General features: G+C 43.3%; 1 protein-coding gene across 8 annotated transcripts in view; it reads left to right on the forward strand.

Annotated features, from left to right (window-relative positions):
• BCL9 (BCL9 transcription coactivator) overlaps window positions 1–23026 on the forward strand; it is a 93544-nt gene that overhangs the window by 62452 nt on the left and 8066 nt on the right. The window contains exons 1-7 of one of the 8 annotated variants that reach the window (XM_043456685.1): window positions 4575–4596; window positions 8815–8934; window positions 10828–10919; window positions 15301–15613; window positions 16562–16878; window positions 18309–18498; window positions 19460–19559. In XM_043456685.1, coding sequence (XP_043312620.1) covers window positions 15561–15613; window positions 16562–16878; window positions 18309–18498; window positions 19460–19559 — 660 coding nt within the window. In that variant the 5' untranslated portion in view covers window positions 4575–4596; window positions 8815–8934; window positions 10828–10919; window positions 15301–15560. Of the gene's footprint in view, window positions 1–4574; window positions 4597–4758; window positions 5072–8814; window positions 8935–10827; window positions 10920–11317; window positions 12375–15300; window positions 15614–16561; window positions 16879–18308; window positions 18499–19459; window positions 19560–23026 lie in introns of those variants that run through there. The other 7 variants (XM_043456679.1, XM_043456669.1, XM_043456645.1 and 4 more) reach the window with 7 other exon arrangements.

Raw genomic sequence — 23026 nt, forward strand, 5'->3', positions numbered from 1 at the left:
ATGGCTGGAAAGCTGGGGAAGGGGAATTGGCATTTCTATATCGATCAATTAGGGCTTAGGAATTTGCAGGCTGGGTGTCACAAAGCTTGGCTTCCAGAAGGCAGGCAATGAGGTTAGGAGGCACAACCCTGTAGGTTTGAGTGTGGAAATAAGGGAGAAACATCGGTGGTACCTTCTAAAGGGAAATGAGTGTCACATGACAGATCTGTCAGAGCTTTTGCAGATCGAGTGCCTCTGATGCCCGGGTTGTAGAAAGCAGATATGTGGGGACATAGAACAAGACCCAAGCTCACATCAGAGTGCCAATGGCCCCAGGTGGAGCTGCAAGAAGGAAGGAGATGGGAATTTTGATTTCTTCCTTATGAAAAGGACAATTAGCCCTCAATATTCCTGGCAGGGATGAAGCTCTGGAACTTCTCATTGGCTTAAATGGACTGGTGAAATCTGCTTCATGGGCAGCCTAAACAAGAAATCCCTTCCTGACTATTTTACTACAGCACTGGGCAGTACCTATGCAAGTCAAGATGCTGTCCCATTCTAAACCCTCATTTTCAGTCATAAATGACTATCTTGGTAGTATTCCTCTGTCCATGGGATTCTCCAGACAAGAATACTGGAGTGGGTTGCCATACCCTCCTCCAGGGGATCTTCCCTACCCAGGGATCAAACCCACGGCTCTTACATCACAGGTGGATTCTTTACTGCTAAGCTACTGGGGAAGCCCAGATAAATTGGTAAGAAACAGTTTAAGAAGCAGGAAATCATGAACAAACTAAGGACTTTGACCAAGGCCAGGAATTTGTTAGGGCCTCTTATAACCCTTGCTGTCCTGGGTGGCTCAGTGGTAAATGAGGATCTCCCGTTTGCAATGCAGGATACTCAGATTCGATCCCTGGGTTGGGAAGACCTCCTGGAGAAGGAAATGGCAATCCACTTCAGTGTTCTTGCCTGGGAAATCCCATGGACAGAGGAACCTGGTGGTGGGCTGCAGTCCATGGGGTCACAAAAGAGTCGGACATGACTTCTGAACTAAATAGCAAGATGCTTCTAACCCTAGCACCAGCTGACTGAGTGGGTTCAGCCTTTCTGAGTCTTGATTTTATTATCTAATATTCTCTCCTACAATAGTAATATTGTTAGGAGTGAATAATCCGCGGAGGTTAGAACAGTGCTGTAGAGTGCTGGACTTAAATTCTAGTCCCTAAAAATGGGCATAATTTTGGCAAGTCGTGAAACTTCTATGTCTCAGAATTCTCATCTGTAAAATAGGATGTGGTTCTTTCCAACCCAGAAATATAGGTATATGTTTATCAAAAGCTGAGAGAACAAAAGCATTTCGAAGAGTCGGACACAACTGAGAGACTCTTTGTGACCCCATGGGCTGTAGCCTACCAGGCTCCTCAGTCCATGAGATTTTCCAGGCAGGAACACTGGAGTGGGTTGCCATTTCCTTCTCCAGGGGATCTTCCCGACCCAAGGATCAAACCCAGGTCTCCCGCATTGTAGGCAGACGCTTTACCGTCTGAACTACCAGGGAAGTCCTAAAAAAAATAAAATAAAAAGACTAGTGACACACAAATAACAGGTGCAGTGATTAGTTAAAGAACTAAGCCAGACATACCATCCATGTTTGTATCACAGTGGGTGCTTATCATCATTGGGAGAAGCAAATTTCAGAAAGTAAAAAATCAAACCCAGATCTCTTCAGTGTTGAAAGCATTTATTTTTAACCATATTACCATTTGGATTTTAAAAAAAATGATTTCTCTTAGAATTTCTACAGTAAGATAAACAGTTTGAAGCTTTTATTTAAAGGATGCTTTTCACAATGATTTCATCATTATCAATTAGTATTTATGTATAAACAGTATGCTAGAGCCCTATCCAGTAAAATAGATAGAATTCTTTCTCAAGTGAGATGGAGATGCATGGAAGTTAGAAAATTCAGAGGAAAAAAACTAATAAAAATAGATAAACTATTTCATTACAGTAAATAATATTTTAAATGCATTTCTATCCCATGTGCAATGTAGCTAAATTACCATTACTATGGAGTCTCTAACCTTTGAATCTCATGACTTTCAGTTTGCTTAAATTCTCAGTATTATTGCTCTTTTAGCCTGGTGTTGCACATTTAATATTCATTTGCTTTTTTCCTCTGGTTCAGTAAATAATTCTAACATATATTTGTTTGACATATATAGTTAAGTGAGGGTGTTAAGGCCTTGTAAAATGGTTAAGACTTTTTTGCATGTGTATTATTGTTATAATGAGCTTGTTTTTTTTTTACCTTTCTGGGCAGAGGTGATCTGGTCTGGAACACCCTAGCCCAGAGTTTATTTTAGTAGTGGTTTTCTCTTACAGATAAGTCTGTGAATCCCTTCTTTCCATCCACCTTAGTAATTGCAAATGCCTCTTGCATATTTCTGGATTTAATTATCTTTTCATATGTCCAGACCTGATTTTCCTCCTACTTTTTTTTTTTTTTACAGAGGTCCTTACTATGTTTCATCAAATATTCTATCACCAAAACTTGACGAAAAGCATTGTAATATTTTTCCATTAGGAATCCTTCAATTGATCTTAAATTTATATTTATACCTGCTTTTGCCTTTTTTTTTTTTCTGCCTGCAATGCGAGAGACCTGGGTTCAATCCCTTGGTTGGGAAGATACCCTGGAGAAGGTCATGGCAACCCACTCAAGTATTCTTGCTGGAGAATCCTCGTGGACAGAAGAGCCTGGGGGGCTACAGTCTATGGGGTCACAAAGAGAGAGTCAGACGCGACTGAGCAACTAAGCACAGAACAGCATGCTCAGTCAAAACATAAGACAAAGAGAAAACATCTGCTATGAAGAAAACAGTTTTTCATAGAATCTAAGCTGGGGAGCCATGGTATAGAAACTTACATGACCAGCCCAGAGTTTTAAAGTGTTTCAAAAGCTTTATCATTTAGGGCTCTCCTGTTATCATCCTTTTGGGCTTCCCTGGTGGCTCAAAGGTAAAGAACCTGCCTGCCAAAGCAGGAGATGAGGGTTCAGTCTCTGGGTCGGGAAGATCCCCTGGAGAAGAAAATGGCAACGCACTCCAGTATTCTTGCCTGGGAAATCCCATGGATTGAGGAGCCTGGCGGGCTACAGTCCATGGGGTCACAAAGTGTCAGACACGACTGAGGATGTACCATCCTTTACCACTGTACCATTCGTTAAAAACTTGCCACAAGGAACGTTTCCTATTTTCTAGACAGGGAACCTAATATTTCTTCGAAATAAGTACCTGGTTAAAACTTGGTGATGGAAGCAAATACAGAAGAAAATTTTATCTACTTCTCTTGGCCATGTTGCCTCCATCTATCTTCAGGGAGAATACGAAGTACAGTGTAACACAGGCAGTCTTCACTTAACTGATGGAGAAAAGCTGTGGGGCCAGTGCACATAGTTACAGAAACATCTTAGATCAAGACTCTACAAAGCACAGACACAGAGATTTAAACCGTGTGTTCTGGGGAGGGCTGTGGAGCAGACAGGTCTGTAATAGCAGCTGGGCACAGCAGCAACAAGGGCCACAAAGATAAAACAGGAGTAGTCGGAATCTGAGCTTTATTCAGCAACATGCGCTCACCATGATGCCGTCATTTTTTCTTCTGAGAAAAGTGCAGTCTAATGGGTTACCCTCTCACTTCACAGGGGGCAGTGCCGGAATGCCTGGGGTTTGAGCTCTCCAAAGCACAGGCCTTCCAAAAATCAGGGAAGTGATTTAAAAAGCGGTTATGAAGCGATTTTAGGATCTGGGCAGAGGTTCTCTATGGGCTCTAGATAGCGATGCGTGAGTGGGGTTGAGGCGGGCTCCATAAGGAAGAAGAGACCCTGCACTAACCAACGTGTCTGCAGGACATGGCTAGAACGTGCTTTGGAGAAGGTGGAAAAGAGTGCAACCCCGAAAGGGGCCTGCACTCTTTGGAGGGGAGAAAGCCGGCAACAGCGAAGGCAGTGCAGAGACTGAGGGGTGAAGACCAGGGACGGGAGAGGGGGTGGGTTAGGGCGGAACCTCATCCTGGAGGCGGGCAGGGGTCTCCTTGAAGCTGAGGACTAGGCCGGGACCAGGACAGTAGGGAAGTGTGAGGGAAGGACCCCTTCCTTTGGCAGCTCCCAATTTTTTTCTGTCAAAGATGGCCAAATTCCACATTGCCCTTCCCCCCTCCGCGCCTTTTCCACCGTGTGGCTCTCCGGTGCTGCAGGAGGCGGTGAGGAGGTCCGGTGAATGTGAACGCGAAAATAAAGGTGCAAGAAAGAAGAGCCCCTCCCTGGCCGCACCTCCCACCCCGCCGGCCCTTTGGGAGGTTCTTTTAGTTGGGGGGGGGGGGGCTCTGCCGCTTTAAGGTGGGGAGTAGGCGTCACCTCTGGCCGGGTGACGATCTGGGGAGGGGACCTGGTAGGTGTGTCCATGCAAAGCAGGAGGTGGTGCCGACGGTGGGCGGTTCCATAGTAAAATATTGGAGGGAGGGGCGGGGTCGAGGAGGCGAGGCTACTTGGTGGGCGGGGCTCGGGAGGCGGTGCCTCTCCGGGAAGGCTGGGGAGGGGGAGGAGGAAGCGGCCGGGTTGGTACCATTACGCGCGTTCGGGAGGGGGACAAGTGACATTCCCTTGGAGGGGGGCGGGCCCTTCCCGGCGGCTGGGCCCTGCGCTGAGGTGGGGAGGGGCCGTTCCCTCTTCCCCCGCCGGGCTGGACGTCGGAGCAGCGGGGGAGGGGGCACTTCTCCGCTCGCGTCCGAGGCGGGGCCGGCCGTACCTTTCGTGGCGCGGTGCGGCTGGGGGAGGGCCGAGGGGAGGGGGAAGGGGCGGTACTGGGAGGGGGGTGCCGGAAAGGGGGAGGCGCCGGCGGACAATGGAGCCTATGTGTGCCTGCGGGAGTGGGCCGGCGCCGCCGCCGCCGCTGCCGCCGCCGGGGGGAGACGCTGCGCCGCCGCTGCCGCTGGCCCCGGCCCCAGCCCCCCGGGGCTGAAAGCCGCCCCGGACCGAAGCCCCCTCCCCTACGTCGCTCCTCCTGTCCCCTCCCCCACTCCTGCCTCGGGGGTAAGTGGCACCTCAGGGGGCGGGGGAGGGGAAGGACCGGAGCCGGGGGTGGGGGGGGCCGGGTCCGCGTCCGCGTGTTTTGAGAGGGTTTGAGGGCAGGGGTAGCCAAAGCCGCGGAGGGCTGGGGGCTGGGGTGAGGGGAGAAAAGGGGTGGGGGCCGAGGTTGTGAATTTAAGAGTTGAGTCTAGAGAAACCTGTGGGGAGAGGTTGGGGGGGCGTCCTCTGCCCACCAGCGGTGGGGAGAGACTGAGGCGTCTCTCAGCTTTTTAGAGGTTGTGTCCCAGGCGGTGCTTGGAGAGACTAAACGAGGACATGGGACAGTCCCAGGGTCCTGGGATGAAGGGACATCGTAGGGACGAGATGGAGAGCTGAATTCGAGTTGAGTTTGGTGGGGTCTGTTAGACCCAGGAGATGGATAGAGAGGGAGTTTGCAGGCCAGTGACTTGTTGGAGGGTGGGGGAACCCGAAGCTAAGAGGAATGTTCCTGAAGTAAAGGGCTCCAGCAGGTGAGGTGGTGATGTCTAGGTCACTGAGTCACTGTGAGGGTCCTGGACACGCCAGTGATTTCCAGAATGGAGCTGTAGTCGTTGACCTTTGAAAGTTGCAAAGACTATTAAAGGTGTCACTGGTTGCTGTTGGACCAGCCTGGTGAAATGGAGATATTCTATTAAAATAAACAGCAGACTTGGTTATTATGTTCAGAGGGAAGGGCCGGAGGCCTGTAATAGTGTTTCTGGGGTCCTTATGTGAAGGCTCCCAAGCCTGAAGGAGGAGGCCTGAAACCTGTCTTCCAAAGCCCTGCCTGCCATAGAGAAGAGTGACTTGGAGCCTAGACTGCAACCCAGTTGGAGACTGATAAACTTATTAGACAAAGTAGAGAAATGGACGTTAACTTTGTGTCAGTAGTGAGAGACTAAGGTGGGGTAGAATTGGTGCAAAGTTAAACTTTCCTTAGGGCAAACATATTCAGATCCCTGGGCAGTAACTTTAAAGGGAAAATGATTGAGTGGCCATGTAAAGAGTTAGGTTTTGATCAGTGGTGTGTAATGGAGTGTTTGTTAGCATTTAATGTGTTCAAGAACTAAGTGTTCATTCTTGGATCAGAGATTTGGACTCTTGTCCACTGCGCTGGAAGTGATGAATCAGAATTAGCAGATAGGAAGGATAAGTAGTTGAGAGTAAGGGGTAGGGGGTGCAGATGGGTATTGGTAGGTAAGACTCCTGTGTAGGTTAACTTTTCACTGTTCATGGAGATTGTACAACATGATTGTTCTGTTGATTTTGGTTTTTGATTGGATGCTCGTGATTTGTAAAAAGGAGTTAAGTATGAAAAACGTTACGGTCCTAAGTACAGATTTAAGAAGGATCTTGCTAACTGTTGAAAAAGACCCAATCTATAAAAAACAGAAATGGGTTAATAAAAGGAGCAGTTAGTTAGATGGCATAAGGATGCTTTGGGAAGTGAGGATTCCATTAATTGGTGGTTTGTGTGAAAAGAGGAAATTTAATGCAAAGTTGACATAGAGATGATCTTTCATAGTTTTAGAATCTAGGATCTGATTGTATTGAACCATTAGGATATTATTTTGTAATAACAGTGTTGAATATAAGGTGATAATAGTTCCTAAACCTGTGGTAGATGATATGGAGGTCATTGAGTAAAAGATGAAGAAACAATTTCCATACTGTTCTCTTCTTATAAGGCAAATTTTATGTAGTAACTTGGCTGTTGAGCTAAGGATTCCTGACCTGGATTCCTACATGACTAGCGTAAGTGAAAAAGCACTTACGTACATTGGAATTTATTCTATGGAATATTTTTCCCATAGCCTTCAGAAGTGTCTGGTCCTGTGAATCAAAAGAAAATGTTCTCTGGCTTGTGGGGGGTGGGGGAAGTACAGAGGTTTCACAAGCATTGTAATCAACTAAGTATTTGATCATGGTGGTTTGGTTGAGCCTTGAACTTAGTGTTGGAACACTGGCTTTCCCATTGACTTATATGTGACTTCAAACAAATCTCATATTTATTCTCCAGTTTTCCCTTTTATAAAGCGGGGTTACCACTGTTCTCATCACTCATAATGCATTGTGGCACCAAACAAGTTAATGATTATCTGCAAAGTGCCTTGGACACATCTGGGAATGAAAGTTTGTGTAGACCAACTTTTTCCTCACTTCTGAAAAACTATCATCTCAGGAACAGACCAAATTCAGCTTCTGAAACATGCCCTGTGATTGATCAGGAAACAAAAAGGAGTACCTTCTACATCTGCCTTGTTCTATTGTCTGGGTTTGGGTTTTACATGAGTTTTGAAAGGTGATACCTCTTCCCCATTTAGTGGTAAGACAGGAATAGTGATGACAGTTGTAGAAATGTAAGCAACAGTCCCCATGGGAGAGTGTAACTATACATGCTGTGAGTGCTAACCTAAGCTGATGCTGACCCTAAATTTGTGTGACCTTGGACATGTTACTTGTCTTACTGGTGGTTTGCATACGTGCTAAGTTGCTTCACTTGTGTCGACTCTTTGCGACCCCATGGCCTGTAGCCCGCCAGGCTCTTCTCTCCATGAGATTCTCCAAGCAAGAATACTGGAGTGGGTTGCCATGCCCTCCTCCAGGGATCTTCCCCACCCAGGGATTGAACCCGTATCTCTTACCTCTCCTGCATTGGCAGGCATGTTCTTCACCACTAGCGCCACCTGGGAAGTCTAGTGGTTTAATTTTCTTCAACTATGAAGTACTGTTGGTGGAATGACTTGTCTCTCTGCCTTGGTAACTATGTTGGGGTCTATAGAAACTATTTGCCCTAGATCAGAAGTTCTTAATCTTGTGTGCCGCATATTTTCCTTTGGCAATTTAATCGAAGCATAGTACCCCTTCTGAGAATCATGGTTTTTTTCATGTATAAAGTATATAAAATTACAAATGACACAGAACAGTTATCAAAATGTTAAAACAGTTGTGATACAATAGTTTATATGTTTATAGCTCATTAAATAACAAAATGTAGCTGCAGATACTATAGTTTCGAAGTAGTAATGAGTGTAAATACTATGTTGCGAGATCTGCCATAACAGTAATGTGATGTGAAGTGTCTCCTGGTTCCTCTTGGTGACATAGTCACAATACTGTGTGGGTTATTACCTGCATTCATTGTTGAAGGTGAAGGTGGTGCTAACTTTTTCTTGGAGGTTAGTGAGTATGAAAATCAGAATATTCTCCAGCCAAGTTCACAGCTGCCTCCCCTCCTCTGAGTCTTTCTACAGACCACTTAGGAGGTCATGGATCCCCAGATAAGAGCTCCTGCTATAGACCAGCTGATCTTTGAAAGGTCAATTATCTTATGGCCACTTGCCTTATAAGCTTCAATATCTTCACCATGCTAAGAACAAGGGCATAGAGAAGATATGAAATAAAAGTCTATTTTGCAACCTGTGATAACTGTTCTTGGTTGAGGAGAAAGTTAAAGCCAATGACTAGAATGAGGCTTTTGTGTCTGATGGATTTTGCTTTTCTAGACTTCCCAGTGTTCAGTGGGATAGATGTAGGCCAGAGTGCTCCAGCTTCTTGCATTTTGAGTTTTAGTGGTTTTGCCTGCCTTCCCCATTTTTGACCTGATTTTTTTCTTACTATTCCTTCTTCCAGATATTGTTTTAGTCACGGAGCCTTGGGGAATGGGTGGTTTTCTTTGCTGTTGGTGTGATGGGGTATGAACTTTTCCATTCTTCTCATTCCTGTAGGACTGAATGTGGGACTAGCTGGTGTCACTCCACTTTGACCTAAAAATTCCTTTCTGTTTGGGAGGCACAGATCGCTGTGTCCCAATGTTAGAAGAGAGAGCAAGTTGGACGTCTTGAAAGGTAAAGAGCCCAATTATGAACATGTCACTTCTGTTATTCAGTCAGTGTATTTTGGATTTTGTTTCTGCTTCCGTAGGGTCTCTTGTAAGTTAAAACTGTATTTGTTCATTATTGTAGCAGTTCCCAAGGCAGCGGTCATCAAGTTAAATGCAAGCCATAGCTGTAAGTGCAATTACCTTGTACTTTTCTGTGAACAGGGACTTCTGCAGTAACTTATTTCCTAGGAAAGGCAGATGGTGAGAAGTTGAATAAGTATTTATTGTGTCATCATTGCTATTTGGGGATGCAAAGCCGAAGTAGCAGTATACGAGCCCCCAGCTCATTACCACACACAGATCAACTAGCATTTATTAAGTTTCTTCTTTTGGGTGCTGAGATGATGACCCTTTCCTCAGGAGGTTCCCTGGCTGTACATAACAAGGATACAATTTTCAAAGTGTTTTAAAAGTGTCATGAATATAATGCTGTGGGGCCATGGAGGACATTCCTGGGAATGGTTTGGAATCAAGGAGAGTTTCACAAAGAAGGGACATTTGTGCTGAAGTTTTACTTTGGGTAGCCATTATTCTAAAGGGTGATAGATGATGTTCATTTTTTATTAGTTACATTTTATCAGAACCCTTGAGCTTGATACAAATTTATTTGCTTGCTTAAAGTTTGTTAGCTTGAAGGACAGTAGATGAGTTTTTACCCTTTGAGTATGAAAACATATCTTAGCATTTTGTTAGGACCAAGGTTTTCTACATAAGACTATAGTATAATGTTCTTTTCTCCACATATTTGGGAAAGATTGGTTCTTCCTATTGTGTATTCTTTCTGAGAAGGAAGCCTTTTAGTAGCTGGTATGCCAGAACTTAAGAATGAGCTCGGAATGGAATCCCAGGGCCTTTTAGTTCCACATTCTGAGTTTGATACTATGCCTTTTATGGCGTAGTGGTCATAGCATAGAAATGAAATTTGTTAAACATGACATACTTGTAATAAACTTGACTTCTTAGAGCAGGAGAGTGAGAAAGGATCATTGGAAAAGTTGAAATTGGAATTGTAGAGGTGATTCTGAGCTAAGTTAGACCAAGTTGTGGATTTATTGACAGCTTCATGGCAACCTTATAGAATCTCCTTTTAAAGATTCCTGAGAAATTTGGCCTTAGGACAGTCTGGAACTTGGTTTTTCCCTGCCATTTCAAAACTATAAATTCTGGGTGAAGGGGGAGGCTCAGCATTATCATTGTAGTTTACAAGGACTAATGTTGGAAATAGTTCTGCCTGCTGAGTTACTTAGTCTTTTACCGGTTTACCTAGCTCAACTTGGTATAGCATTTCACACACAGTAGCTCTCAAGCAAAGGAGATCTTGTGGCCCTGTCATTCACTCATATGTTCTCCCAAAAGGGTGTGAAAATAAGTTTCCTTGCTGAATGCATGCTGTGTAAAGTTACAGTTGAGAGTAGGGAGGACCTGGGAATGGCATGCGCTTTGTGAATTCAAAAGTGTGTCTGGAATTTTGTCTCTTTCACCTCCACAGTCAGCTCTCAATTCTCTGTACTAATTAGGAATGGGAAGAAGCAAAAATGTGAAGATTTTTTTTCCCTACTAACTGTTCAGAAAAGTAGACAAATCGATTTTCTTTGCCTTTAATATTTTTCCAGTCTCTGAAAAGAAAATATGCACTTGGGAAGAAGGGAAAGTTACAAGGGCCTTGAGGTATCTGCAGGTTGGATGATATACCCTGAAATAATTGGAAGCTGATGCTGTTTACATGGGAGACGACAACTTCCTCTTAAACTAATACCCTGTAGATAGGAAGCCAGGTCTTCAGATGGTAACTAAGTGGCACTGATGATTTTGTTTTCATTCCTTAGAAACTCTTCTTCTTTCCTTTATCCTCATCCAGGTGAGGGTCACCTCTGAGATAGGGGTTCCTGGACTCCCCAAGCTCCCCACCTCCAGGATGAGCACCGCCTTATCGTGACCCTTGGGGTTTTGGTGAGTAGCCTGATGGATGGATAGGGACCCTAGAAAGCAGGCCTGGCTTAGGAGATGATCTTCGGGGAAAGCTTCAACTTTTATTCAACAAATGCTTTTTGAGCAGATGGCATGTATCTGATACTATAGCAAGTACTAGGAATACAAGGATGAACAAATCAGTCTTGATCCTTTACGGATCCTCTTACCTTCATGGAGCCTAGCATGACAGATGAATGTTAATGCAAATGACCACATAATTATACAACATGAGAAATGTTGTGAAAGAAAAACATAGGATGCTATGAAAAGAATGTAATGGAGCATTTCATCTAGATTAGTGGCTTTACATATCCTTTATCTCTGAAGAAAAAACAGTGAAACTGAGATTTTCTTCACTCAGCAAAAATATTCAAACTTGACATGGGAAGGTTAGGGGTGAGGGAGAGAGGTGTCAAGGATGACTCCAAATTTCTGGCATGAGCAGCTGTGTGGATGAAGATGCCATTTACTAAAATGTAGAAAGCTGAAGGGGAAATACGTTGGGGAGGGAGGCTATATAGGGATGAAGAATTCATCTTTGACCTTGTTAGGTTTCAGACGTCTAGTGGGATGCCAAGTTGGCAGTTGTGTATACAGGTCAGCAGGGCAGAAGCTGAGCTGGATGGAAATTTGGGAGTTCTTGGCATGGAAAGAACTTAGAGAATGAGAAGAGAAGAGGACCTGGGGTAGATCTGTGAGAAACTTGAAATTGTAGAGATTGGGTAGAGAAGGGGTCAGCAAAGGAAGCAGATGAAGAGTGACTTGAGAGGAAGGAGGAAGACTGGGAAAGTGTGGTATTATAGAAGCCAAGAGAGAGGAGTTTCAAGAAGGAGTGTTCAACTGGCATAGTCTACGAGATGGAGTAAGATGAGGTTAGAAAAGCGGTCAGTAGTGACCTTAACAAGAGTCATGGTTTTTGTGATCTGTGGGTAGAAGTTGGTTTAAGATGGTTAAAGGGTGAATGGCAGGTAAGGAAATGAAGGCTGTGTCTTGTCAACTCTGTAAAGAAACTTGACTTCAAAGGGGAATAGAATGCCAGAGCCAGTTTTGTTTTGCCTTATCATTATTATTTCATCTGGAAGGTAGAATAACATGTCTGAAAGCTGATTGGAAATATCCAGGAGATGCAGGATGTAGAAGGGTGATCATGGAAGAGAGTGAGTACTCAGTCAGCTGAAAGGGATGGGGCTAGACCACCTGTGGTAGGACTAACCTTTGGGGGAAAAATGGGCTTTTTTTTTTTTTTTTTGATTGCAGTAATGGAGAAAAAAGAGGGGATAGGGAATGATAAAAAGAGGTTTGAAGATTTGGTGGTAAGGAGTCCTCTCTGGTGACTTCTCTTCTCCCTGTTAAGTCCTGGGCAAGGCCATGCACTGGGAGAGGAAGATGATGGTTGGCAATGGTGAAGGTCTGAAATGCCATTGGGCAGGACAGGTGAGTGAGCTTGCTAGAGGATGGTAGAAGTCATGGTACTAGTTTACATAAATGCTTATGTTGTGCTGCTAAGCATTTTCTATGTGCTGGCTCACCTTGTCCACCAAGTTCATGCTTTTCACAAAGTACTGCAGTGATGAAGCGCAGCCTGAGTGTCTGGCTGACCTCCAGCTCCACCACTTAACTAGGGTGTGACCAACTTACTTGGGCAAATTACGTACTGTTCCAAGAGCCTCAGTTTCCTCGTCCCTTAAACAGAGATAGGATATATATATATATATGTATAACTGACTCACTTGGCTGTATACCTGAATCAACACAGCGTAGTGAATCAGCTATACTGCAAAAAAAATCGAAAAGAAAAAGTAGTAAAATAAAATAGGGATAGTAATGGGACCTGCCTTCTGCAGTTGTTATGAATGAGTTAATATATATGGAGAGTGCTTATAAGGGTACCTGAATCACAGTTAGTAAATATTTTAAGTATTACTTACAGAGAAAAGAGAGAAACATTCTATAAGCAGATCTTAAGAGTTAGAAGATGTAGTTATATTGGGGGAATATCTCTCTCTGGCTAAAATTAACCATTCTGAGGAAGATCTTCTCTTTTTTCAGTCCTGAAAGGTGAACAGTTGAGCACTAACCTGAACACTCAGGAGCTGAAAGACTCGAATTTTATTCTTTAGGGTTATCTGATAAGATACTTGGCAGATTTCTTGCTCAGTTGTTTTTGGTGTCAGATAGGCTAAAGCTGGGGTGACCTATTTCAACAACTCCTTTGGATTAGGGGTTAAAACAGCTGGGTTTTATTCCCATCTCGAGTGAGCCCATGTACTTGTTTCAACTTTCTGTGCTGTTTCTCCACTCATAAAGTAATGGCAAGGAGATGGCTTTGAAGAAAGAGCAGGTCAGGGAGCACTGATTAGAAACCTGGGAGAAGGCATTCACGCCCCTGTGCTCCATCCATTCATCTATAAAATGCCATTGATCACGGTATAGTGAGTTTAAGAAACTGTGTGGAGATACTTTGAAAATGTTTTCTGTTCACATTATTATTATTTAGAAATAATCTTTGCTACCAGCTCGTCTGAAGTGCCTGGCAGACTGAGGTGATTTGGTACTTTTAATGTTTAGAGTTTCTTTAGAAGGAGTGTAACACAAGTGCCAGGCGTTTCTGCTCTGTAACTCACCTAGGGTCTAACAACATTCTTAGTACATTATATTGAGTACTATAGAAAAACCAAAGAAATTTAAAACAAGGTTCTTGTCTTCAAAGAGCATAGTCTTCATAGGGAGGTAAATCATGCACATGGGACTATTCAGTTTGACACATGATTGGAGTGCTCAAATGTGTGATACAGACAGAAAGTACGAGAAGAAATTACAGAAGGGACTATACAGGTGGTAACTTCTTTTCTTTTCCTGAGGTAAGTGTTTGCTGTTGGCTTTGTCCATGGAAGATTCATTGACTGCTTCTGTTTTACCAATGATTCCTGATGTTTAATGAGAGGGACAGTATGGTTTATGATCATATATTATGTTGAGCTTCACAGCCATAATCAGTTTTAGAATCTAAAGTGGGGGGAGGGAGCTAAAGGTGGTAGGGAATAAACATACAACCCTAAATATAATTGAGACTCAAATGTTTTTAGGATGCTTTTTCCTAAGATCAGTGTAGAAATATTCTATAGCATTTTACTCGTTTTTTTTCTTGCCTTCTTCATTTAAAAGAAAAAAACGTGATTGTGTACACTCAGAACATCCATAAATTCCTCTCATGCTCTCAGGTGAAATAGCTGGGACTATTTCTAAAAGAGGAAATAGACATTTAATACTTGACAACGATCATACTCATTGCTGAGTCCTAGAATGTAAGGGTTTCTCCCAATTTTAGTCCAGTTCTTGAACCTCTTGTAGTGTATGTAACACCAAAGTGACTTCTAACTCCTTTTGATTCTTTAGCCTTTAATCCTGCATCTAATATTCTCCTTCAGTCCTATACCTCATTAGTAAAGATGGCAGGAGGGAGGGAGGGGAGGGGACCATGGTTACCAAAAAAATCACATTGGAACTGCCCTGGAAGGAGCAGTGACTGAAAGTGTATCTTGGTTTTCCCTGAACCAGTTTAGATTTCTCTAAATAAAGGGCTTTCTCATTTGTTCTCTCATAGGTTGGGGAATGTTTTTTTGACCTTTATGCTTCAAATTAGCCTTGCAAATTGGCTCAAAAAATATCTTAGTCTTCAAAGATGTTCTTTCACCTCCGCATTATGGATCATTCCCTTGCTTACCCATGCCTACAGCTCCTGTCATTAAGCAGTGGGAACACAGGACACATACTCAGCATAATTTAATAGAAAGATCATAGAAATCAGGGGGCAGAACTGATTGTATTTGGTATTGGCTCAATAGTTGATTTCAGAAGTACCTCCTTTAATGTCTTCCCCACCCTGAGGCCCTGAGAATATAAACAGAGAGTAATTTGTTTCATGGTTTGAAATTGGGATGGGTTTGTTACATTTCAGTGCCATCAGAGGTGAAGCACCAGATAGTTGCTATGGATTTGGAGTACCCAGTGGTTTCAGAGCATTGTTTTGAAGAAAGAAAAACCCAAGTTTTTGAGGGTTTTGTATTTGGAAGTAGAGAAATGTAAGGGAGAATACACAGCTAAAGATAAAAATGTTTTTCTCATCTGCTTACAAATGCCTGGTATATGATGCTTGGGTGGGAGGCTTGTATGCCTGGCAGAAAGTCTTAGTCACTCTTCCGCTGCTTTAGCACCAGAGCCTTTTGGCCAGAATATGAACATCGCCCTTTGCTTTCACCCTGAGGGAAGCTGAGGAACCATCTGCCTCTGCACTGCTGAGGTGGGGCTTTAGCCTTGGTCCTGCTATAAGGGTGTTGGATGTCTCTGTTTCTGTTCCCAGTGTGCCCTGGAGATGCGAGATTTTCCTTTGGCAGCCGGAGGCACACACCCAGAGAATGCTGGAGCCGCAAGGGGACAGGACCCACTTCCACAGCGGAGAAAAACAAAGAGGAAAAAGGCGTGCAGGCAGCCAGCACTAAGGGACGCACCCGGCACGCAGTGGGCCCCTGCCGCTGCCCCCAGCAGCTGTTCCCGCTGCAGCCCGAGAGGAACTCGGTGAGCCCGTCCCTGTTTGTGGCTGCGAGCTCAGGATTTCAATCAATGCATTCCAGTAACCCTAAAGTGAGGAACTCTCCATCAGGAAACACACAGAGGTGAGCCCCAGGGCCTGGCCTGACTGCCCCTTGGGGACATCATAGTGGACCCTGAACACTCACTGGTGGAACAGTATGTTGAATCATGAGACCCAAATGGGAAAAGAAAAAGACACAAGTAGACAATGATAGAATAGTGAGTCAAAGTTCAGGTTAGCGTTCTCCTCTTACTCATTTGTCCATCATTACCTGACTGCTCCTCATTACAGCTTCCCTCCTCAACAAAACATTAAAAACCATCCAGTACAACATGCTAAACTTGGCAAAGGAGGAAACTGAGACCTGGAAAGTTGAGGAGGCCTAAGGTCCTAGAACTAAAACACCAGCCCCTGACCCCCACTGTGAAGCTTTTTCCTCTGTTCCACAAAATTGATACCTTAAAAGAATTTCTTCCTCCTCCCCTGGAGACAGTGGTTAGTGTGTCTGCTCTGGTGTGATACTTATTTGGTGATTAGTGTCCTGGAGGGTTTCCCTAACCTGCCAGTCACCAGCGGCTTTCCTCACACTCTCCCAGACCTGCTTGTATTTTCCAGCAGGGAAGCCAGTCTCTTGTTACAGCTGTTCCTTGTTCATCAGCCGAGGGGTGGGTAGTATTTTGATCTTAACGATGTCTGTTTGTTTACTCTGAGCTAGTCTTAGTGTGAGAGTCATTTCTCTATGTACATAGAAACCGTTGTCCTTTATTGACAGAAACCCTAGCGATGGGTTCCCATGTGACTCTAGGGTTCCCGAGACGAGACAGGCCACTCTGCCCAAATCCTCCTCTCTGTTGAGAGCTCTGAGATGAGAATGGGGAGAAGGCAACAAGCAAGCGGCTTAAGTGAAAGGTGGGGTGGTTACTTTAGCTGTCCAGGTCTCCCTGACGTGTGATAGAAATCAGACCTCTCTGATTTGTGCTGCCCAGTCTTGTCTGGTGTCTGATCTCCCTTTGTTATTTGTCTCTTCTAGTAGCCCTAAGTCAAAGCAGGAGGTGATGGTCCGTCCCCCTACAGTGATGTCCCCATCTGGAAACCCCCAGCTGGATTCCAAATTCTCCAATCAGGGTAAACAGGGGGGCTCAGCCAGCCAATCCCAGCCATCCCCCTGTGACTCCAAGAGTGGGGGCCATACCCCTAAAGCACTCCCTGGCCCAGGTGGGAGCATGGGGCTGAAGAATGGGGCTGGAAATGGTGCCAAGGGCAAGGGGAAAAGGGAGCGAAGTATTTCCGCCGACTCCTTTGATCAGAGAGATCCTGGGACTCCAAACGATGACTCTGACATGAAAGGTATGTCTATAAGATCTTTGAGACTCAGAGGGAAGTAGGTATTCCTGAGGGAGGGCCTCTGACATGGACGGATGCCGGAGAGCCTAATAGCAGCCAAGTGGGGAGAGTAGGAATCAGATCCAGGAGTTCTCGGAGTTTCAGATGGAACTCTTCCTGGTCATTTTCCTACGAACTGAAGAATAGTTTGGAACGACCTTGTTAAGTTCTTGCCCTTGAGGATGCAAGTGTTTGAGGATGCTGCACGACCCTAACCATAGACTTAAGGATGTTCCTGGTCTCCGTGCTTTTGTGTACTTGAGTGTCAGCCAATAACTCCAGTTTGTCTATGCCAGAGCCCACACTGGAGCAATTTTTCTGACAACTCCTCCTCTTCTCCATGGAATTAGTCCTTCAAGACTTGGGTTGCATGCACTCTGGCTGCCATTTTGCCAGTTGTAGGTACAAGAGGCCGCCCTGGCACAAGTGTAGATCGTCCCAGCCAGTTTCACCATGGCGGGAACGAGGGGCTCCATGTGGTAGAGATCCTGTAGGCACCACAGTGGAGAGAGCCAGGAAGGGGACGGGACTGTGGCCGTGCCCTTAGGCTTTCCCTCACTTAGTGTAAAATGAACATCGTAACTGTGTAGGCCGGAATGTGAAACTGATATTCATGGAGCAGAATGGTGACTCCCCAACCCAAATTGGAAATGAGTACCTGGGTAATTGTTCCCCTGTCTTTTCTGTCTTCTTCAGGTTGTTTGTGGGGGGCCTCTTTTGAGCACCAGCACTATGCTGGGTGCTGGGGGTGCCATGGTCAGCAAAACCGAAACAGTTGCTATCCTCAAGGGTCTAAATGCACCTAGATAACAGATCATTTAAAAATTACAATAAAATTTGATAAATGCTGAAGTAAGGGAAGTTAGGGGGCTATGGGTCTAACTAGCAAGGACATCCAGCCGAGGAGGTTCCAAAAGGGTTTCCAGGAAGGAGGGACATTTATGCTAATATCTAAACCCTGGTGGTTCAGATGGTAAAGAATCTGCCTGCAGTGCAGGAGACCTGGGTTCAATCCCTGGGTCGGGAATATCCCCTGGAGAAGAGAATGACTACCCACTCCAGTATTCTTGCCTGGAGAATTCCAGGGACAGAGGAGCCTGGCGTGCTACAGTCCACGGGGTCACAAAGAGTTGGATACGACTGAGCAACTAACACTTTCACACTTTTCAAAGAATGTGTAGTAGAGCAGTAAGGAGGTGGGGAAGAGCGCTTTGTACTTAGTCATTTAAATGGGAGAAGTGTACTTGTATTTTTACGAATAGAAGAATTTCCTCTTATCAAGGTACTTCCTCCATGAAATTTTCAAGGTGTTTGCATTATGATGCTATAAATGCTGGCAGAAAAAAGAAAGCTTTATACTTTCTATAACATGAATCTTCTTTTTATTTTTTTAGAATGTAATTCTGCTGACCACATAAAGTCCCAGGATTCCCAGCACACACCACACTCGATGACCCCATCAAATGCTACAGTCCCCAGGTCTTCCACCCCCTCCCATGGCCAGACTACTGCCCCAGAGCCCACACCTGCTCAGAAGACTCCTGCCAAAGTGGTGTATGTGTTTTCTACTGAGATGGCTAATAAGTAAGTTAATGGCTGTGAATTCACTGATAGTCTTTTTTCCTTCCAGTTTTATTGAGATGTAGTTGATGGACAGCTGGTGTGGCTTGCATGTTGGGGCATCTAAATTTTTATTCCCTTTGAAGATTGACCTTTTTTTGCCCACTTGTATTATTACTTAAGGTTAACACTACAGAAAGCGGTAAAATAAAATATAAAACCCCTACTCCTCTACTCCCAGAGGCAACCGTTGGTGGTAGTTCCTTGGCTTTCCTTCCAGAAAAACTTTTGATACTTATACAGATACACGTATATATACTTTTTTAAACAGGAAAAGGATCGATGGCCAGTACACACTTTTCTGCAACTCAGTATTCTTTTAAAATGGCATACATAAGTAATACATGTCCATTTTAGAATAATTAGAGACTGTAAATAAAAAGTCTCAAGAATTTATAGAGATAACTATTATGAATGTTTTGGTACATGTTTCTAGTAGACAGATGCATCATTGGATATTTATTTAAAATGTGAATATACACTACATAGTTTTCTGACTTTTCATCTAACATTTTTAAAATTAAGATATAGAGTGAATCTTGGCAACCTTAAATTATGATAAGGTGTGAGATTTCATTTAATCTTCTTGGGTTGGGAGTTTGAACTAGGATTCTCTATAAAACACCTACTAGAGTGATGGGTTTAAAGGAAAAAAACCCTGAGGGTTTTTAATGTCTCTTTTGAGATTTGCTAATGGCTATCTTTAAATTTCAGAAGAGTTTCAGTAAATGACAGACAAATAGTGAAAACATTTTTTTTTTTTTTAAAACATTTTTATCTTGATTTCTTCTCACTGAACTTTGCTGGTGGTTCTTTATACTTCTTCCTCTCTCATACCAGTTCCGTCTGGGGTTAAAATGCTTTAGAATTTCAGTTAGTGAAATAGAAACAAGTCCTAGTGTGTACATCTCTTCTCTCTCTGCAGGGCTGCAGAAGCTGTGTTAAAGGGCCAGGTTGAAACTATCGTCTCTTTCCACATCCAGAACATCTCTAACAGCAAGACAGAGAGAAGCACAGCCCCTCTGGTATGTCATCTTAGAAGTGGAATAATGGCTTCAAGGTTATAAGGGGACTCTAAAGGTGGGAGGTGGTGAATTCACTGACAGCCTTTTTTCCTTCTTCCAGTTTTATTGAGATGTAGTTGATGGACAGCACTGTATAAGTTGAAGTGTACAGCCAACTGTACTGTATACTTTAACTCACATACATTACAAAATGATTATCATCTCATATACATACAAAATTTAAGGCAAAAATATTTTTGCCTTGTGATGAGAACTCTTAGGTGTACTTTCTTAAGTTTTACGTAGAACATACAGCAGCATTGATTATATTTATCATGTTATACATTACATTCCTACTACTTACTTACCCTATAACTAGAAGTTTATACCTTTTTGCTGCCCTCCTCTAATTCCCTCTCCCCCAGTCCCCCCACTTTTGGTAATCACAAATCTAATCTGTTTTTCTGTGAGCTTGTTTGTGAAGTTTAACTGACCTATACTGTGTTAGTTTGTGGTATACAACATAGTGAAATGATATTTCTATACATTTCAAAGTGATCACCATAAGTCTAGTCACCATGTATCACTGTACAAAGATATCACATAATTATTGACTATATCCCCCAGACTGTACATTTCACACCTATTACTCATTTATTTTGTAACTGAAAGACTGTACTCTCAATTTTGATCACGTGTTTATGTCCTCCTCCCATGGCCCCCCTCCTCTTTAAACTACCTGTTTGTTCTCTATATCTGTGACTCTGTTCCTGTTTAGTTATGTTTAATCATTTGCTTTGTTTTTTTAGATTCCACATGTTTGTCTTTCTCTGACTTACTTCACTTAGCACAATACCCTCTAGGTCCATCCATGTTTTTGAAAATGGCAAAGTTTCATTCTTTCTTAATGGCTAAGTAATACTCCATTGTGTGTGTGTGTGTGTGTACACCATGTAGTCTTTATTTATCTATTAATGGGCACTTAGGTTGCTTCCATATCTTGGCTATTGTAAATAATGCTGCAGTGAACAACATAAGGGTACAGATACCTTTTCTAATTGGTGTTTTTGTTTTCTTTAGATAAATAGCCAGGAATGAAATTGCTGGATTATATGTTAGTTGTATTTGTAATTCTTTGTGGAATCTCCCACTGTTTTCCATAGTGCCTACACCAGTATACATCCCCACCAACAATCCACAAGGGTTCAGTAGGGAGATAATCTTGGTATCAGCTACATTTTGAGCCTTTAACCTAGTTGTGTAGTTTTAGGCACATCACACTGGCCTTTTCTGCTAGCATGCAGATATATTGATGAGTTACTAGAAGAGAAGAGGTGCAAAGTAAAAAAAGGAGACATATGGATATCTTAGGATTTCCTTAATGTGGCCATCTCTGGGAAATTCTGAATTCAGACCCTGCATTAAAAAAAAAATAACACATACTCTTGAGTTACTTAAAGAACAGAGAAAAAACAACAGTTAAGGGTGGACACTGGTTTCCTATATACTGTGACAGAAGAAACGGTGTACTACCACCCTACAGTATTGGAGTACATGCTGATAGTTCCATAATTAGAGTCTCAGTGACTTTCGGAATGATTCTTATTTGTTTCAGAGTGAGAGAACCACTGAATGTTTTTAATTGCTTGATATTTTCAAAATTATAGTTAATGTTAGTTTGTTTCCTCTTTGGAACTTAAGCACCTGCTGTAAACTACATTAGAACACACATGCAGTGGTTGTTTCAATATATGTAGTGTCTCAAATTGAACCGGAAGGTATTTCTTGTGTCTCAGATTGTCGAGGCATTGCACCCAGTGCTGTGGGGACACTAGAGGTTCAAGACACAGTCCCTGATTTCAGGAAGCATAAACTATAAAACTGGAATGAGTCTTAAACCTGGGAAAAGTTAAATGACTGAAGTGACAGTTGAGTATAGAAAACGTTTTGCCCATGTTGTATGAGAACTTAGGATACCTCCCCGTGACATAGCAGGGCTTGAGCTTTCCTAGACCAAGCAAAGGAATTTCCTGTCTCTCTGTATCTCCACTAATCAAGGGTAGAAGAAGTGTATATATAATATTTTAAATGTATATATTATATGTATCATATATAATATAATTATATATAAATGTATACTATTTTTAATTTATACTTTAAAAGTATTTATATTTTATATTGTTCTGGATATATAGGGCACATTGCAGCTCAGACTGACGTTTTATTGACTTAATGACAGATCTTCATACAGTTTTTATCTCCACCTCCTCTAGTACTAAAATGAAATCAGAAGAGGAGCTAACGAGGGTATTGGGAATAGTCCCATCACCATTGCTCCAAATCTAAAATAAAAAGAGTGGTACTAAACCATTTCTTCTGTCACAGTCACCCTTATAGGAAATGAGTATCCAACTTTAACACAAACACAGCCTGGCCAACAAAACCAAACGTAAACTGGCTCTGGAGAGAAAATTAAGGTGACCTCCAGACTCCATTTACGTAGTCAGAGACACCAAGGACACTGACGTCCAGAGTCATCTAGGTTCAGCCAGTCTGCCCCACCTCAGTCTGGGTCTGCAGGCAGAGATGCGTGGAGAATACCAGCGTGTGGAGCATTTACATACATGTCCACAGAACGTGAGCTGTTCGTATTCAGGGATACATGTAATGATTTCTGTACAAATTTGTACCTTGAGAAACATTCCAGAGAGTAGGTGGGGATGTAAGTAACAGCCTTAGGGGTTTGGAAATACAGACTGGATTAAGTGAACATGTAGAAGGAAGTGAACATCAAAAAGGGATCCTGCAGCTCTTGAGATCCATTGAGGATTGGCAGGCTGGGCCCTTCTGTTCTGCAGTACTGCCCTTCTCTAGTACCTGAACTTCCAGCAGGGCCAAGGCATAGATGGAGAACATTTTATATCCCTCTTTCAAACACTGACAACATCCATGTCACCTCTTACAGGTGAGCCTGCCTTTACCCAGGACTTAAATGTGGCATTGGTACTTAATAAATAATAATAAGACACTCATTCAGCCTGTAGAAAGGGCCATGTGCTGTCTATTGGAAAGAACAGATCAAGAGACACCACGAGCTAGCCTCAGATTTCTCCACAGATGTTTCTTGCCTACAGATTATCTTATGCAGTTAATGTGCAAGTTCTTATCAAATATGGAATCAGTGATCACAGACTGAAAACCGAAATTGGAGCTGTCAGGCCCCCTGGAAACTAAAGGAGAGGAGTGCTTCACTAGTCACCGTGCCTGGGGAGACAGTGAAGTGGAGCAGCCTCACCTGCCACCTGTGGCTGGTAGAGCACTGAGCTGGAAGTGACAAGGACTTTCTTTTTCAGTTTAAAACAGCAGACTCTTTGATTGACAGTGAGAAGTCTACATACCCATTTATACTTTCAGGGAAAGAAAAAGGTGTTAGGTACAGCCTCCCACATACCAAGAAACTAATCTCTCCCTGAATCAGAAACACATAG

The sequence above is a fragment of the Cervus canadensis genome, chromosome 2 (genome assembly GCF_019320065.1).
Source record: "Cervus canadensis isolate Bull #8, Minnesota chromosome 2, ASM1932006v1, whole genome shotgun sequence".
Lineage (NCBI taxonomy): Eukaryota > Metazoa > Chordata > Mammalia > Artiodactyla > Cervidae > Cervus > Cervus canadensis.